We start from the raw sequence: 19436 nt of genomic DNA, 5'->3' as shown, positions 1-19436 counted from the left end.
TATACATATATATCCACATATATCCACACACACACATATATATACATATATACACACACACACACACACACACACACACACACACACACACACACACACACACACACTTTATCCACTGCTGATCTTCAACATGAGGGATAAAAAAGCAGCTTTCATCATTTTTATAGACTGATGTGACATAAGAACACTCATAATTCCTGAGCGGTGGACTTAACTGAGCATTAAATATTCATATTTATAGTTCACAACCTTTTCTAAAATTGTATTGTACACTTATCATGTGAAATGCTGTCCTAAAATGGTGTGTATAGTGAAGATGCAGCCACTAAGGAGACACAAAAAGACCAAATTAAGGATCAAATGTACAGTATATACAGTTTAATGATAAAAGAGCATTAAAACAAACCAGTCAGAATGAGTAGGTTAGTCATAAAAAAGCTTTTCCGTCTTCGTACAGACATAAATCTCTGGTTTACAATGAAAACTCTTCAATCTTCAGCTTAGTGCCCTGAATGTTCCACTGATGACTTGGTTTCCTTTCAACCATCCGTCCGCTGAACAGTGAGGTCAGTTCCAACATTTTTCCCTCCTCTGGGTGTGTTTGGTTTGATTGTGAGAGTTTTTCAGATTTCCTTGAACCTGCAAGAAAACGTTACAGTGTTTTTGAGAATCACAATTAAACACAAAAATTCTGCTTATTTTTGCTCAGATGGAGTCAAAGAAATCGGTACTTTGTGATGTTATTTTTAAAAAAATTATTCGAATTTGAAAGGAAGAGTTTGACAGTTAAAGGAAATACATGTATTGGCAGAGTTTGATGAAAGATTAATACTATTATGATACACTGGAGTCAGGAGAGTGCTAGCTTAGCTTAGCAGAAAGATAGGAAGCAGCGGAAACAACTTGCAAAAAATAAACATTTCAACCATTTTCCTTCCTGTAAAACCAGTAATTATCTTTGTATTATATTTCTGCTTTTATACAGATTAAACAAGCAACATTAAATAATTAAAGAGCTTCACAGGTGCCGGTACGTGAATGCTAGGTGTTTCCACTGCTTCTAGCTTTAATGCTAAGCTAAGCTAATAACCTCCAGACTCCAGCTCCATTAATGCAGAGACATCAGACTGGCATCGTTCTTCTCGTCTTAACCTGGACTTTTACTGTCTACATATTCTGCTGGCTGTGTTAACCCTCGTGTCGTCCTGCGAGTCAAAATTGACCCGGTTTAAAATTTGAAAATGTGGGAAAAAAAGAAAAAGAGAAAGGTTAAAAATGTTTCTTAAGAACATTCATAAAAAAATCAACCAAAATCCAGCGAATTTCACTGGATTTTGGTTGATTTTTGTGTGAATGTTCTTAAAGTAAATATTAGAAGCTTTACTGATATATATGGAATCACTTTAGATATTTGTAGGATTTTTGGAAGGTTTTTACTCATTTTTTGAAAATATTTACAAGAATTTTCTTGCCAAATTCGGGGGATTTTTTTAAAAACAAAACTTTTCAGGGAAACTTTTAAGGAATTATTGGAATTTTCTTCCTGAAGGTTTTGCAAATTTTCTGAAATTTGGAGAATTTTTTTGCAGATTTTTAGGATTTTTTTCAGGCAAGGAGACAATATTTTTTGTCGCCCGTAAATGAGGACAACAGGAGGGTTAAACATGTTTAAACAGATGTTTTTTGTTCTGCTAGCTATTTAAAAATATGATTCGATCTTAAACGAATGTAAACGTGTTGAAAGTGATGATACTCACCCTCTGACTCGGGGGACTCGTCCACACCATCCCAGAGCTTCCTTGTACACAAGCCTGGACAGAAACTGAAAAATAAAGCAACAAATAAGTCTAGGTGTCAGTGTAAAAACAGGTTAAAGTGGGATATTTAAAGTGGGGATGAAGGGCTCAGTGGTGTCAGGCACCGATAATAGGGACTGACCCAAGTCTTTCAACATGCAAAGGCCTTATTAAAGTGCAGTCTCATAATTAATACAATTTAACAGACAGTATATAAACTACAACAAGACTATATGATTATAGAAACACTTTAAAAGTCGCTGATGACCATAAAACTTTGCACTCTATTGTATGTCTGTATCGTATACAGGAATAGTGGTGTTACGTCACCACTAAAGGAGAAAATAACTACAATTTCATTACCTAATATACATTATACAGTATTCAAATATGCACAGATATTACTGATGTTAAAGCCAGGAAATGACCACTAGCTTGTTTTACTTCACCAAAGTGTAAACGCTGATATCCTGTTCAAACCATGCTAGCTATTTTAACTACTTAACTTGAACTTCCTTTCTACAGTAATGTAACAGCTTATTGTAAATACATGTTGTTAAAACACATGTTGTTTGAGCAGAATGTCAGACCAGTTTACACTCAGTTATGAAACAAAACACCAACAGAAGTCTCTGCGTTAGTGTCTGACCTGCTTCTCTTCCTGCCTGTCCATCCATCTTTCCATGACACCTGCACTGTCTGTCTAAACCGATGGTCGATCTGCAAAGTGAGCTTTGGGGAACCTCACTTCTTGAATTTCCCTCGGGATTGATAAAGTATCTATCTATCTATCTATCATCTATCTATCTATCTATCTATCTATCTATCTATCTATAGTCTATCTATCTATCTATCTATCTATCTATAGTCTATCTATCTATCTATCTATCTATAGTCTATCTATCTATCTATCTATCTATAGTCTATCTATCTATCTATCTATCTATCTATCTGACAGTATGAAGGAAAACCCAGAGAAAAGCTGCTGCATTTTATATACTTTACAATGGTTTATATATTTTGGGATTATTAGATCTAATGGTACGAGTGAGGATGTCTTTCAGTCAGTCTTTGAATTATTAAGACTGAGAATAATTTAGTTAAAGTTAACGTGGTTGACAATCACGGATGACAAAACTATCATAAACTATCCATTATCAGTCAAGATAAATCGAAAGTCCAATACTTGGCTGGCATTTGCATTAAGGACAAAAAGACACCACGCTAATTTTAAAGCTTTGCTGCTAGAGACTGTAGTGAAAACATAAAGTTGTGTTTCTGACCAGGCAGGCTAAGATGTCTGCAGTGATCAGCATGTAAAAGACGTTGTTCCAGCCGGTGGGAGAAATCAACCCGGCCAGCAGAGGACCCAACGCAGCACCTGGAGAAAACATGTGGAAAACTATTAGTTGATTCTTTGTTAAGGAGGTAAAATGCTTAAACCTCCAAACATTTAACACTGAGAAGCCAAATGTTTAATAACATCAAATGCAAAAAGGAGGAAGAAAAGTGGGAAAATGACACTTATTTCATATATTAATAATCTGTTTTCTCTAAAGACTAAAACCTACTGTAAAGCTGAGAGGAACTGCAGTGATAGGAATAAAATGATCCATTGTTAATATTACAGTAAATTATTAGTGAATCTTTAAAGGAGTAACATGAGGATGTTTACAGCTCAAACGTACCTATTGATCCAGTCCCATCAATGATTGCTGTGACTGTTGACAGCGCTCTGGAGTTTCCTCTCAGACTCTCATGTGTTCCCTGTTGCAGCAAAAACAAATGTGTGTGAGCAGGACAGTAGTTTTTAAGGCTTAATCAATGGAAGTGACATCGAATAGGTGTTACCAGGTCAGCAGATACAGCCGTCGTGATGAGCGCATACGGTCCATTCACCAGGCCTCCACACACCAACAGCATACCTACAGATTAAAAGATTTTGTTTGTGGGTACATCTATATTAAATGGACTTATTCTATGGTGCTGTGATTTCTGATCATCATTAACTAATAAAAAAAATGTTGCATTTCTACAAAAATATGCTACATTTCTGACAACTCTATATGTGGGAATGAGCGGCCTTGGAGGAGGACTGTGCTCTCTGAGTGCTTTTCTTGTTTTGCTTTTTGCAGTCTGTCAAGTGTAAAGGTGTTCAGTGAAGAGCTGTTTTTTAGTCTTTTCTTAAACACTGAGAGGAACTCTGCAGATCGAACAGAGTTTGGTAATTCAGGAACCAGAGATAAGAAGAGTCTAGCTATGGACCGGACCTGTTGTGGAGGTTGGATCAGGAGCCTTTTGTGGCGGGAAGAAGTGTAGACCTGAATGAGAGAGTTCAGGTAGGATGGAAGCTGTTTTCATTCTAGTTTTGAAAGCAAAACTCAGTGTTGGATTTTATGCGGGTGGCAATTGGAAGCCAGTGAAGTGATCTGAACAGCGGGATGATGTGATGTTTTTGTGCTGCTGCATTCTGGATCATAACATGAAGTTTGATCGTACATGAGGGGAGGAGTTAGAGCAGATGTGTGATATTAGGAGAACCTGGACCAGGAGCTGAGCTGCATGTCCAGACAGGAAGGGTCTGATCTTTTATACGTTGTACAAGGAGAATCGACACACCACAACCTTTATAAAGCTTCCTTTACTGTAAAAACACAACGTGCTGCTCTGATATATTACTAGGGAGCAAAAAAGTGATCAATAGATCAATGAGCCTCGTCTTGTCTAATGATCAGTCTCCTGACCACAGCCGAAAAAACACATATATTGCCTATTGTTGTGTGATTTAAAAAAACAACTGAAAATTAGATAACTGAGGTGTGTTTAAGTTTTAATATCCACCAACATCTGAAATGTGCAGACTATATGCAGTGATGTTTCTGTATATTAAACAGTATTGAATCTGAGTAAAGATTTTAAACATGACAAGACATGATGTAAATATGAAAGTATGAACCGCAACTAAAAACAATTAAGTAAAAAAGTCTTACCGATCGTAGTACCGAGACTCCTTTGTCCAATGCTGTTATAGAGGAAAAGCTACGAAAAAGAGAAACGAACATCAGCAGACGTCAACTAATTATAAAAATCTACGAAGCACCAAGTGAAATACTAGTTTCCAATGAACAAAGTCACACAATATATCCTGATACTGACAATAACATCATGCAATATTTCTCACAGAAAGAAATGTTGCATCATTTCACTATTTCTGACAAAGAGGCGGCCACTGACAAACTGCTTAGCTCTAATTAAATTTCTTCAGAGTGTCCTGAAGATGTCACATTAAACACACTATTTTAATTTTAAAACATGTTATCTTTAGTCACAGCTGTGTAGAAGTACAAAAATATTCTAAAACATCAGCCTTGTGCTTTAGAATCAACATGCTGGTACACTCCAGTCTTGTTGTGATTTAATGATCTGACATATGAGACGTTGCTCACCATCGGGGCGGCAGCGACCAGCATGACGCAGCAGGTCGTCGCTCTTCCACCGGTGTAGTCAGACACAAGTCCAGCCATGACGCCTCCTGCAGGAACAAAACAGATCCAGTGAGAAAACAGCGTCCTGGCAGCGATGATTAATTACCTCATTCTAAACCAAAGGGTTGGAAACAGACCGGAGGTTAATTAGACATTTTCTGATTATGAAAAACATTGCAGGAAAATTGAAAATATTGATTATTGACCAGAACATCTTTCCAGCATGTGTAGGCCACAGAATTAAATAAATACAATTAAGATCTAAATCTTAAAAGACACTAAATATCCATTTTAATCACGTTACCCCTTACTACATACATCAATAATATCTCAACAACAATCTGAGTTTATTTTGTTTCTATTGCTATCTTTAATATTTCTGGTGGTGGTTTAAATTTGTAAGTTTTTAATTTAACTGAATTCAAGATGCTCAAACTGATCGACACCTAAATGTGGGACGAAAAAAATAAATAAATCCCAGTTCATCTTCTGAGTTCTCAAAGTTCTGTCAAAAAGAAAGGTTCAGATGAATAAATACACTTTTTTGCATATTTTTTCAAATGACAAAAGCTGAAACTGTATTCAAGAGGCTTCAAAAAGATCACAGATTGGATTTAATTTTTTCAGTTTCAAAACTTTTATTTGAAGTTCTACATTAAGAAAGTCATGGTTACATTTTTTTCCAACTAACTGCAATAAAAATGTAAATAAGAACATTATGCTCAACTTCAAAGAATTTTTTTCTCTTAACATTTATATATATCATCTATCTATAGTCTGTCTATTTATCAATCTATCTATCCATCCATCTATCTATCTAAACACTGTATTAGGTATTCCAGTGCTTTAAAAAGCCAAGTTACAGGACTAACAATCAAATTAATCAGACATAGATCCATTGCATATTTAATTAACTTTCTTCTGCACACAACAGAAAACAAACCTTGTCAGAGCAGTTGATAAGATTTATCAGTGAAGGCTGAAACTCACCCAAGATTCCTCCGACATCAAACAACGTCGACATGTCTCCTGCTTGTTTTGGATCAAAGTGTGCTGAAAATAGAGAAAAACACACCAACTTTCAGCCATGTTACCTGCGTGATAACATCTTCGTTGGAAAATATGAAGCATGTGTTTAAATACTGACCAACGTTTGAGATGTAGAGAGGAAGCCAGTAGAGGAAAGTGTAGCTGACCAGTTTGGCAAACAGCAGGCAGAGAGAGAACTCCACCACCCCCTGTAGGAGACAAAAACACCACGAACAACACTGAATTATCTCAAAAAGTCTTCCTTATGAAAGTGCTATGAATCAGTTAACCTCCTGAGACACGCAGCAGCAAATAGGACAGAGCTGCAAAAATTTATTGATTAATTGATTCGTTGTTTTAGGAAATTTGCTCCAAAAAAACCTTTAAAAATTAGTAATTTAAACTTAATTCATTTTCTCCTTTATGCCAACAAACTGAATTTGGATTTGGGACAAAACAAGACAGTTGTAGGCGTCAGCTTGAGCTATAAAGACCATAATAATAGATTAGACTCACCGATTAATCAATAATTGGAGCCCTAAAATGAATACTTGTTTACCCTCACTGTTGCCAAGAATAGGGGTTGTATTTCAAGAACACTTCCTTACACAGAATTATATCTTTCATTGGTGCCTGCTTTATGAAAGCCAGCAAGACCTTTGCCTAAAAAAAAAAAAGTAGAAATTCTAATTTAAGTTTCAAACGTTCAAATCATTCTCTCAAGCTTTTGGCTTCAGCTGTCATGCCTCATATGACCACTGGATGGTGCCAAAGCAAGCAGATTCCATGTGGTTCATACTCTGGATTTAAATTCAGTTTGATGCAAGAAAATACAACAACAAAACGTGACACAAATATCAGATTCAGACAGATATCTGCTGCTTTGTCTTACAGGTATACTGAGAGCTGCACAGAAGCTGATGGCCTCGGTGTGCTCCTCAACGATCTCCTGAGGCTCCGTGGAAATGGCACCGTTGATAGTTCGGTCGGCGTTGGACGAGCTGTGCAGGAGAGGCTCCGTCTCGCCGTTCTCCTGATCGTTCTGACAAACAAACACGCCGTTCATCAAGCAGCCGTTTTTACAGAAACATCAGGAGGCTGAAGGTTTGGGTTGTGACTTACATGATGCTGAGGAGGAGAGCAGTTCACGTCTTCAGGTTCTGAATGAGATAGAGGACAAAATGTGAGCAAATACGACAGATTTTGTGTATTTTTTTAGATTTATTTACTTCCACTCTTTGTGCTCTCCCAGTCTGAGAGATGAAACTGATCTAACTCTGAGATCTTTGGACAACTGGACTTCTCTTTTGGATGTTTTATTTACAAACGAGGCTAGAAAACAACTTGTGATTTAGCTCAAAATCTATTGAAGCTAAACAGTTTTTTCACTTTTTTGCGAAGTACTCAGCTAGAACAATTAAAGAGCAACACAAACACAACTTTTTAAAGACTTTCAAACTCTTAGGATAGAGCTCTGGGAGCATCTTACAGATGACATTTGAACTGTTTTATTGTAACTGATGAACAGAAACTCACTCTCAACCAGGAAGAAGAAGCACAGGATCCCGGTGGAGGCGATGATGAGTCCGGGGACGATGAAGGACATCCCCCAGGCCGAGGAGACGAAGACTCCGGCGATGAGGGAGCCCAAGATGTTTCCCACTGAAGTGTGGGAGTTCCAGACTCCCATGATGAACCCACGTCTGATGGACACAACACAAAAAAGGACATCAGCACTTACTTGTTGGTTTACAAGAACTAAAGGTCTTAACTTCAGAAATACAAATGTGGAGTCCACATGTTCTGTGTTTAACTATAGTGTGTTTGGGGTTCTTTAATTAGCCACGTTAGCTTGCTTTCTGTGTTAATTAAGGAGCTGAAGTTACTAGAAAACTAGATAGCAGAAAAACTTACTGGCTGAGCTCTGTCCAAGGATCAAAAATAAGCACAAGAACTACATAATGTCTGTTTTGTTTAATTTGTATGCAAACAAATGCAAAAACTAATAATAATAACTCCAAGGCTGTTAATCCTCAGCCTAAAACTACTAAATGACAGCTGTACATGTGTCTGTTTATGGATTACAAAAACAGGATGCAGCAATAATTCTGAGTTTCATGTAGATGCATTTATAAACTTGAAATGAGCCAGATTTATCAATTAATCTACTGGTAGATTCAGGAATTTTTAAAGCAAAAATAGTGAAATAATGCCTCATATTCAACCTCTATATTGAGAAATTAGAGGATTCTTGCTTCTTTCTTTGTCATACAGCGGTGGAAAAAAGTTCTCAGACACCCTTAAAATTTTACACAATCTCAAATATTATCATGAAATATTTGTGGAAAAATCTTTTTTTGTGTTTCTAAAAGTGTGGGCTGCATTAGACAGACACAAACAAGTACAAACGGTATTATTATTGTTTACAAGAAAAACTATGGGACCAATCGATTTTAAGCTTTTAATGGCCTTTTTAAAGGATTTGTTTAGTTTTATGGCTGCGACTGAACTAAAAGAAATTACACTTGAAGACCCAAGAGTGATTCTTAATGCAATATTTCACAAATGGATGGGGTGTTCAAACATTTTTCCACCACTGTGTATCACCCTAAAATAAGTATGTTTGGGTTTTAGGTTTTTGGTGCAAAGAAACAAGACATTTGAAGACATCAGGTCTAATTTTGCCAAGCTGCCAAGGGACTAGGGACGTAACGATGCATCACGAAACAGTTAAAAATCGATAAAACTGTGTGACAATTCAAATCGGCTGAGATGAAAAATGAATCGCGATGCCCTTTTTAAACTGTGGAGGGCGTAACCTGCTTTTGAGTTCACTTGAATGACATCACTGTCAGGTATTCAGACGGAACGAGAGACGTGGCGGATTTTGAAATCGAGGATTCACAGACCAGTTTGGCAGCGTTTTACTTTGTTAATTTGAAGAGATTTTGTTTATTTGTATTATTCGTTTAGTTATTTTGATGTGGGATTTGTTTTGAAAATCCCTTTTTTATTTATTTTTTGTTAAGATAAAATATCATTTCAGTTGCACTTTGAAGAAGAGGACATCTGCATTGTATTGCACAGCTTACCCTACCTCAGAGAAACAAAAAGGGATTCTCTTTATTTTGTTATATCATTTGTAGTTTTTATATGTCTAAATATGTATATGTTTCTTAAACATGCACTCATTACATAGTATGTGTTTTGTTCCATCCTACCTCAGAAATGTGTTTTTTCTCTGATAAATAATTAAAGGAATGTCTTTCAGTCATAATTTGTCTGCAAGCTCATTCTGTTAAAAAAATCCTGAGAAAATCGTATTGAATCGTGAGTTGAGTGTATCGATGCATCCCTACTGGCTAATCATTCAATAATGATTCCCCTTGTGTACAGTCTCTACACTTCCCTGAGATTAATACTGATCTTCTCATCACACTCTAGATAAGCAGAATTTTAAAAACATTGAATGATTATTCAATAATATACTTATTATAGTCTAAGTAGATTCTCAGGTAATCCTGGGAGCTTCAGTGAAAAGCAAACAAACTTTTCTTTTGGGTGCTTAACTTATAAAGTAGAAAAAAATACAAATAAAGACTAAGAACCGTGAGTGCTAGCTGCAGCGTTTGTACTTTCAAATTGTCCAGCTACAGTTCATGTTAACATGCCGTCCTCATTTAAATGAGAAGTTGAGATTTATTTAGTGCACATAAACACGATTCATAGCTGCAGACCAGCTACAGATGTGTGGCTATTGTTCACAAAACCATCTGCTGTCTGTCTGATTTATCTCTGCCTACTGTGCTTGTAGTTTTGCTTCAGTAAAAACCAGTTTCTCAGCTTCTATATATGTTAAAGGGGCTGCTTAGATTCATGATGTGGTCTGAGATACATCAAAGTTTGGTTTCACTGGGTTGTCAAAACGTGACAAATGTGTGTGAGTCAGACAGCTGCAAGAAAAGCATCAAAGCCTGCACAGTCAGCAGCACTGGACTCTTTTACTCACTTCCCCTTTCCAAACCAGTTGCCGACACAAGCCACCACTGCAGGCCAGCCGGTGGTCTGCATCAACCCGTTCATGACCTGCAGAGACAGAAACCAGTCGCTGTTAACTCGGTGCATAAAAGCCTCCTAACTCAGGTGTGACCCCACAAACTCTGCATGAATAGAAGAAGGAGAAGTGAGCAGTGATTCTAAACTTTCCTACATCAGACGTATATAAACCCAGATAGGCGGTGCAGTCATGTGATGCAGCTGGGAGTCATGTGATGTGACTAAACAACCATGAGATCTGTGCATTATTTAAGGGGATGTGATGATAAATTAGGCCTGTACTGACCCACAGAGCTCCCACTAATCACACCTGCAAAGATTCACTGTTAAAAAACATCCTCAGAGTTTAATTAAATAACTATTTCCTCATGCAAAACAACAAACTAGCTGAAGATCTACTGAGCATGTGTTTGACGTATTTCTATTTATAGCAGCAGTGATGTATACAGTCCATATTCTAATTATAGTCTTTCAGTGAGTGTAAATGTGCAGCTGGAATCTGACTACAGGGCTTACAGAGTCATATGATGGTGTGAAGCTCATCTGACGCTTCAAAGCCCTGAAATCAGGAGCAAACCACAAACTACTGGGGTAGTAGCAGACTTTTCAAACAGTTAAACTCATTTTAAACTAAATTTATAATCTTAAAGAAAAAAATGAAGAATGGAACATTATTTTTAACTATCTGTGTGTGTGTGAATGCAATTTCAGGTGGATAAGGGGGCTCAAAACATTCAATTAGTGGGAACACTGGCATTTAAATTAATGTATAAATAAAAAAGTAGTGGTGAAACAGCTAAATTGTTAACTAAACAGTCATTCAACAGAAAACTGAATGATCAAGTTTCTAGTTTCTGTACTTTATTTAGCTGGCTTTAGTTTCTAAAATATGAAGATTTGTTTTGAATCACTATAAATGAATATCTTTGGAACAACAATAGAAAATCAGCAAAACCACTGGTATTTTTCACCATTTTCTTACACTTTACAGGCTAAACAAACAAACAATAAGGCAAAGAATCATTACTAGCAGCCTCAAGGTGGAGAAGAAGAAAGTATTGTGTGTCAGAAAATTTTTTTGCTTGTTTTTGAGCTAATCCAACCGGTTCTAATCCATGTGATCCTGGTGAATAATATTCATCTGAGCTGCTACAGAAATATTCATTCATTTTAGTTGAAGACGCACTAATAATTTAAATATTTGAGTATATGTGAATGAAATTTCAGGTGGACAAGGGGGCCCAAAATATTCAATTAGTGGGGAACACTGACAATTAAACTAATGTATAAATTTTAAAAAGTAATGATGAAACAGCTAAATTGTTAACTGATTAGTCTATCAACAGAAAATTAAAAGATCCAATTACTAATTTCTGTCCTTTATCAAGGAGGAACACAGATATCTGCTGGTTTTAGTTTCTAAAATATGAGGATTTGTTTTGTTCTTTACTTTATTTCTGGAAAATTGTTGGTATTTTTCACCATTTTCTTACAATTTACAGACTAAACAAACACCAATAAGATAAAGACTCATTACTAGCAGCCCTTTTTTTACTTGTTTTTGAGCTACAGATAAGACAGATAAGTATCAGGAACCGATTCAAATCCATGTGATCCTTGTGAATAATATTCCTCCAAGCTTATCAGTTCCTTTTATCAAGGCCAGTATTATTATCTGACAGCTGCACACTGAAAAATAACATTGAACCAATGTGTCTAAGCAGTGCGGTTTCATTTCACGAAGAAAGGAGTAAAATCATGCTGGTTGCAGTGTCTTTCAAGTAATCATTTCCAGAAAATCCATCATTTTGAGTCTCTATGCATGAGTGCCACTGCCTCTTAAAAGAACACCAAGGGTCAGTTAGAAAAGGGAAAATGACTGTGATAGAAATATTCAGTTATTACAGATGATGACAGACTGCTACAGTCAGCCAGCAAAACCCTTAAACTGCTGCACAGTGAGGAGCGAAACTTTCTCAGCAGCAGAAATACCAGAATTTCAGCAGGTTTCCATTTGCCTGGAGGTTAGTCATGCGTCAGCTGACGCAGAAACAGGCTGAGCAACTCAACTAATATTAGGGAGGAGTTCAACACTGGAATTTGTGCACACTGAAGTCACATGCATGCTTTTATTCTACTCTGTCTTCACTGGATTCAGCCCTCAGACAGTAAGAGTCGTGCTGCTTTGCTCCCCACGCAGATAATTAATCAGGAATCAATAAAGTAATTAGGCCTCTAAGCAGAACCGGGAAAAGTATTGGTTTATTTAAATCTTATCTATTCCTTCCTTATTCATACCCATGTCTGGGTGTGGTCATTACTGGTGCTTTTAAAACAATGAAGTGAAACAAAACTCTGTCAAAAATGCTTTTGCTTGAGAGGCTGACTGTGTCCAGAGAGGAGAAAACCAGTGGAAGCTGGTCAGTGTGTGTTTGTCTGGCTTTAGTCAGCAAGAAAAAACGCTCATCTGATATTTGTGTTTCCCCTTTTTTGTGCCTAATTGTGCAGTTTTGCTGCATGCGTTGTTTCTGTCTGTTAAAATGGACGAGGGACGCTCACTTTTCAAATTATGTGCAAAGTTTAACCCTCTAAGACCCAAATATAGAAAAAATTAGCAAAAATAAAACTATAAAACAGTAATATATAAAAAAAATATATATATATAAAAAAGCAGTAATACATAAAAAAATTATTTTCATATATATATATATATATATATATATATATATATATAAAACAAATATACAAACATATTATCAAAAATAACACATATATATATATATATTTTTAAAAAAATTGATGTTATATTTCTGCAAAAGTGGGTTTTACAGGTTGAAAGGCGCAATCTGTCTCTAATGACTGGCAAAAAGACAAAAAAATTTAAATAAAATTAAAAAACACAAATATAAAAAATAATAATATATATAAACCCAAATATAGAAGAAAATAAGCAAAAAAGTATATATATATATATATATATATATAGAGAGAGAGAGAGAGAGAGAGAGAGAGAGAGAGAGAGAGAGATACATAGATAGAAAATAATTTTACAGGGTTAAAGGCACAATCTGTCTTTCATGATTGTTAAAAAGACAATTAAAAATAAAAAAGACCCTAACACGTTCCCTGAACTAAAGCATCATCTTCAAAGTACTTGTTTCAACAAATCCACACTCATAGATATAATATCCCAAAGATATTCTGTTTGCTGTCATGTCAGACAAACGAAAGCAGAAAAATCCTTTAATCTGAGAAGCTTGAATACACAAATGCTCATCAGTTTTTTGTTCATAACAGAAACTTAACAGGGACCAATTCTTAAAGGATTGTTTTTTTAGTGCTATTATGGATTACAATGTCCACAGGGTACCTCTAACCAAAGCACCATTTCTATACCAACTACAGCTTTCAGATTAGCAATCTAATTCTGGTAAATTTCATGCCGATATGGGTGGAAGTTGTTGATATGGGTGGTAGTTGCTGATATATTCTGATGCAGTGAAGTATTGATAAGACAAAAGAGAATGTCTTATTGTCAGATGTTACACTTCCACACAATAAAAACAGAACGAGGCGACCGTTAAACAAGTTTCCTCCTTTGTTTAGAACCAGTCAGAGAACAAAAGCAGTCGTCTGTGGGGTTTACCTGGATGAAGGCGTAGTACCCTAATGAATGGATGTTCCAGTAGAAGCCGAGGCCAAACAGACACGTGAACAATCCACTCATCAGCATCCCAAAACTCAGGTAGTACCGCAGAGGCAGACGCTCCCCAAATATCCCACTGACAAGATAAGACGTTATTTTGGCTCAGTGTGACAGTCACAATCAGATAAAAAAGCATTAAAAGGTGATTCAGGAACAACAAATACACACCTGAAAAACATGCCGATGGCATACGCGACCAGGAAGGAGTTATCCAGCACCCCGAACAGCGTCTGATAGTTGTCCTGGTCTGCACAGAGGATACAGATGAAACTTTTCAACATATCAACATTTAGAATTCTTTGTTTTTTCCAGAATTAAAGACTTAAACTTACAATCTCTGTGGTGACGGAAACACTTGTGTCCCAAATACAAATGTAATGATAATAAACAACAAAAAACGTGGCAATATTTTAATCACAGCAAGTTTTCCTCTTAACTTAATCGAAGCATTAATGGCCTCATATAATTAACTATTGCTTTTATGAAGTGTGAAGATAATGTATATACTATTATTCAAAAGTTTGGGGTCACTGAGAAATGTCCTCATTTTTGGTAGTGCATATTTTCTCAAGAAATGTATTTTCCTCCTGAAACTTAAGACAGGAAATGAAAATAACTGAATAGGACGTACAAGCTCAGCTGTTATACTGCAACTGAGTTAGCAACAAGTCAAACTAATTTACTCTAACATTAGAATTCCTCTGAGGCAATTAGATGTAGGTTTGGTTGCCCGTAACAATCTAACTTTTGCAAGATTCTACAGGTCCTTAGATGATCAATAAAGATGTCAAAGAAAGAATTTATCTCTGTAGACTGTTAACCAAACAGTTCACCTACTTTCTGTCCACAGCAGGTCAGATTTAGTCTGATAACATAACGAACAACTGGAGAAAGCTGCTGTGTCCAAACTCCACGTTAAAGACAGAGCAAGCTGTTTACGATCTCAGTTCAATGGTTCCAATGCAGCTGGTAAACACATAATCAACTTACTTTAACATTTAGTGCTAATGAGAAGCTAAAGAACACTTCAAGTGACTGTGGAACTTTTCTTTTTTCTCAAAATGTGACACGTTTTGTAGCTGTTGCACGATAATGCACATTTGGTTTTAATTTTTTCAGCTGTGGGTAGCTCCTACTCTCCCATTATGAAGAAATAACACATTAAAAACCTGCTTAGAATTGATGGGCAGTCCTCATTTAGAACCAGGGTTGTAAAAACATCAGGCCAAAAGACTTTATGATCACAATTTCATTGCAATATATATATAAAATAAATGCCAAAAAAATGATATTAACCTCCTGAGACCTGCGTTCACATATGTGGACATAATTTTTTTCCAAAAAGAGTGTATTGTTAGTACTACTAATAATAACAACACTGACAATATTAATAAAAATTACAACAATAATAACAAAATAAATGCAATAATTAGATATTAGATACTATCCAATTATTCTATTTATTGGGTATTCCTTATCCCAAATAACTAAACTTAAATTTCATTTTTACTAGTTTACATTCGGGTTTCACTCAGTTTTTGATCAGATTTAGGAAAATACCACAGTTTAGTCGACACTTTACCAAAAGTAATTACTTGTTAGAAGCTTAGACACCAAAATGACTTGGTTTGGTTTGGTAAAATATCATGAGTTGTGTTTAAATATGAAACTTTCACCACGTTTGAAGCTTTTCCTCCATTTTTGGGGGGTTGCCAGGTTGGTGAGTTGTTCCCCAGCTAATATACACTACCGTAAAAAAGTTTGGGGTCACTTAGAAATGTCCCTATTTTTTTAAGAAAAGCATTGTTTTTTTCAAAGAAGATGACATTAAATGAATGCTAAATCCAGTGTAGACATTGTTAATGTGGTAAATGACTATTGTAGCTGGAAATGTTTAATGGAATATCTCCGTAGGGGTACAGAGGAACATTTCCAGCAACCATCACTCCTGTGTGATGATATCAGATTTTTTACTACAGAATTATTGAGGCCAAAAGATTTTATGATCACAATTTTATTGCAATATATACAAGGTAAATGTCAAAAAAACTGATAATATTAAAGATATCTGTCAAATTTATCAGCAGCTTTGTTCACAGTATGTTGTTTGTTTTTTCACAACTAAGCTGCACTCAAAACACACGTGTAGGAAGCTTGAGTGACAGTCTAACCATAACTTTACCTCTGCTATTATAAACATGATATTACTACTTCATTTTTTAAAACTAAAAAGTGTATTGCAACACTCATATGTGGGGCATAACAACCTTTACAAGCTCACCAAGCACATGTAATCTAAGCGTACACAGAACATTGCTGATATAAAACCAAAGTCCACTTATCTGATTTATTAACTCTGATGTAAATAAACACATAAATCCCAGCTATTCCTTATCTTTAGTATCAGTTAACTGCACCATAGAGGACAGCAGCAGGTGAAAGACGTACCAAAGGGCGGCCAGTCACACCAGGTAACATTGTTGGTTATGTTGAGGTCTGCAGGTCGGATGACCGTGGAGCAGTTTCTGTGCAGCTCGCTCTGTCAGAGAGAAAACATAAAACGACTCAGACAGAGCAGTAGTAGACAGGTTAGGAGCAAATAAGAGCCAAATTCAACTGAAAACAAGTCGCTAGGGGGTGTTTTAATGTTGGTATTATTATACGTGGGTTGCAGGAACTTCTGAGTGCAGATATCTGAGAAGAAATGTGTTTTTTTCAATGTACAAATTGCCATAATTCAGTATTTGTCGTTATGTTACCCAAGACTTATACTTCAAACTAAATGTAGCTGTAAAGATATCTAGTAAATTCTGGCAACCATTGAAGAGCATCCAGTATTAAAACACTCTGGAGGATTGGTCTCACATCTGTTATTGATCAGAAACAGTTTGATGATTTGGATGAGGAGAGACGTCTGACTGCAAATTAACCTTCAGCTTTAGTTCAAACAGGCCTACAGGCGGAGCACTTTGAGCAGCAAATACCAAGATTAAACATCTGAACTGGGTAAAAATGGTTCTTTCTGAAAACACGTCTGCATCATGTGATACCGCCTCACACATATTTAACAGAACCAGATGGAAGTCCTGGACAGATCTGGACTCAGTGAGCTGCTTTGAAAGATCTGAAGGAAGTGAATTTGCAAGACAGAAAATCTTTAATTGCAGCTGCATTTGATGTAAATGTAGATTAAACTGTTTAGAACAAATGCTGACTTCTACTCCCTGTATGAGGCAGTGTGACGGTGTAAACTTTTAATGTCAGAAAGTTGTCCAAAAATGTATAAAGAATTTTAGGTCAACATTTCAACTTAAACCTTGTTTTAGATATTGTCTAACAAGTGTTTTTTCCTGATGTTTAATGCTGTACAGTTTGATTTACTGCTCACAACGCTTCTGTTAATCACAATCTAACCTTGTGTTCGTGTCTTTCTTTGAACTCTAACCTTAAAAAAATGTGCCTGTTCAGGAACTGTGACCATCTAGAAGGGGTTTTAAAAGTGTTCTGCACAATTAAGTTCTCTTAATTTCAAGCCAGATTGTTAGCATTTTATATAAACAAGTTTAAAGTTTAAGGAATTAAAGTGAAGGAATCTGATGGTTTATTCCTGGATGATCACTATTAAGACAAAGATTTTCCTGAGTTCTCTGAAGAAGAAACCCTGACTGCATATCTTCTTGCTGAATCTCTTTAATGAGGCTAGAAAACAACGTGCAATTAAGCTAAAGATCTACTGAAGCTAAATGGGGCTCTTACTGTTTTTTATCCCATGTTTTAATTACAGTTAGATTCTTTTTTTGCTGAGTATTCAGCTAGAATAAAGGAAGAGGAACCTGAACACAAGACAGATAACTTTCTGAAGACTTTCAAACTCTGACCATAGAGCTCTTATAGATGGCATCTGAACCCTTTGTTTTTGTAGCTCCTTAAGTGTGAATCATTTAACCATTTATACAATACAAAGGAGCTCAAATCACCTTAACGATGCTGATGGGTTTCCGTGACAGATGGTAGGCCGTGTAGAAGAGGAAGGTGAGAAGAAGAATGAAACCACGATACCTGCAAAATAAGAGGTCAAAAGTCAATTAAAATTGTATGTAACAGGACAAGAAATACGGACAGCAAAGACAACAATGAAGATCTATGTTAAGAGACTTTGTTGTTAAAGTTACAAATCTATTTGTAGAAAACAATCCAGTGATGTTAAAATGTGTCTTTAAGTACCAGAAACAAACTTGGATCAATGTTTGCATACTGGACCTTATCTGAGGCTGATTTGTTGGTAAAAGTCAAGTAATAGCGACATAAATATGAGAAGAATGTTCATCTCGAATCACTCAGGTGATCTCTGCCTTGTAATGTGGTCAAACTGAGGCACTGAAATGAAGCTGTAGCGGCTAGAACTAGCCGCATTATGACCAGTTATAACAGTAGCACTAGCAATAAGAATATAATAATGTATTATTTAGTAATAATATATCAGTCACAGGGGTAATTTTACTGAACTTTTACTTGAAACTGATGCTACAGCTGCATGGTTCTGCTTGAAATGGAGTATTTGTGTATTGCTGTGTTGCTGTTTTGGCTAAAATAGAGGATCTAAGTACTTCTTCCACCAAGATCAGCAAAAACTGAACATTGAGCGCCTCACAGAGATTTGACTTATTGCAGGGCTGTTGTCAGGACAGATAGGAAGCTCCACGTTTAGGGCAAATCTAATGACTCTCCAGCTCTCACTTATGTTATTTTATCACACGATCTTGAAACATGTCACAGCGCTGTGAGAAACTGCTTCAATTAACACAACTCTGATGTGAAGAAAGTATCTCACAGCAAACAAAATCCTGGAAATACCAATGAAGGAAAGTAGATAACGACTTTAGGTATGTCTGTGCTTCATCTATGTTTCATCTTAGAAGAACTTTGATCCTTTATTTTAGCAAAAGCAGCAACACAGCAATATAGAAACATTCAATTTCAAGCAGAACCATGCAGCTGTAGCAAGTAAAAGTTCAGTAAAATTACCCCTGGACTGATATGTTATTACAAAACATTACATTATTACATTATTATAGCTAATACTACTGTTATAACTGGTATGTGTATGTATGTATATATATATATATATAAAATAGAAAATAATTGAACTGATGTATTTTCACAACAGTGGGTTTTACAGGGTGAAGGGAATAAAGGACGTTTTTTTTAAATGAAATTTCTTTTTTTATTACAAAATATTACATAATTGTTGCTAATACTACTGTTATAACTGGTCATAGTGGGGCTAGTTCTACCTGCTACAGCTTCATTTCAGAGGGTCACAGATAAGTCTAAAGGGTCATGAGATAATTAAGGGAGTAGATA

The 19436-nt window shown here is 36.0% G+C and overlaps 1 protein-coding gene across 1 annotated transcript in view; it reads right to left on the bottom strand.

The window, feature by feature from the left end:
* Nucleotides 1–363: 363 nt before the first annotated feature.
* The window catches only part of slc37a2 (solute carrier family 37 member 2), a 20913-nt gene continuing 1840 nt past the window's right edge, over nt 364–19436 (bottom strand). Inside the window, exons 2-18 of the mRNA XM_023270317.3 lie at nt 18050–18131; nt 16521–16611; nt 14241–14319; nt 14013–14148; nt 10320–10396; nt 7847–8013; nt 7433–7470; nt 7203–7352; nt 6429–6519; nt 6272–6334; nt 5243–5328; nt 4787–4835; nt 3648–3721; nt 3485–3563; nt 3080–3177; nt 1758–1822; nt 364–639 (exon numbers count right to left, since the gene is read on the bottom strand). Coding sequence (XP_023126085.1) covers nt 624–639; nt 1758–1822; nt 3080–3177; nt 3485–3563; nt 3648–3721; nt 4787–4835; nt 5243–5328; nt 6272–6334; nt 6429–6519; nt 7203–7352; nt 7433–7470; nt 7847–8013; nt 10320–10396; nt 14013–14148; nt 14241–14319; nt 16521–16611; nt 18050–18131 — 1441 coding nt within the window. The 3' untranslated portion in view covers nt 364–623. The remainder of the gene's footprint in view (nt 640–1757; nt 1823–3079; nt 3178–3484; nt 3564–3647; nt 3722–4786; nt 4836–5242; nt 5329–6271; nt 6335–6428; nt 6520–7202; nt 7353–7432; nt 7471–7846; nt 8014–10319; nt 10397–14012; nt 14149–14240; nt 14320–16520; nt 16612–18049; nt 18132–19436) is intronic.

The sequence above is a fragment of the Amphiprion ocellaris genome, chromosome 14 (genome assembly GCF_022539595.1).
Source record: "Amphiprion ocellaris isolate individual 3 ecotype Okinawa chromosome 14, ASM2253959v1, whole genome shotgun sequence".
Classification (NCBI taxonomy): Eukaryota; Metazoa; Chordata; class Actinopteri; family Pomacentridae; genus Amphiprion; species Amphiprion ocellaris.
The sequence above is the reverse complement of the archived record's forward strand: the minus strand, read 5'-3'. Positions and strand labels throughout refer to the sequence as shown.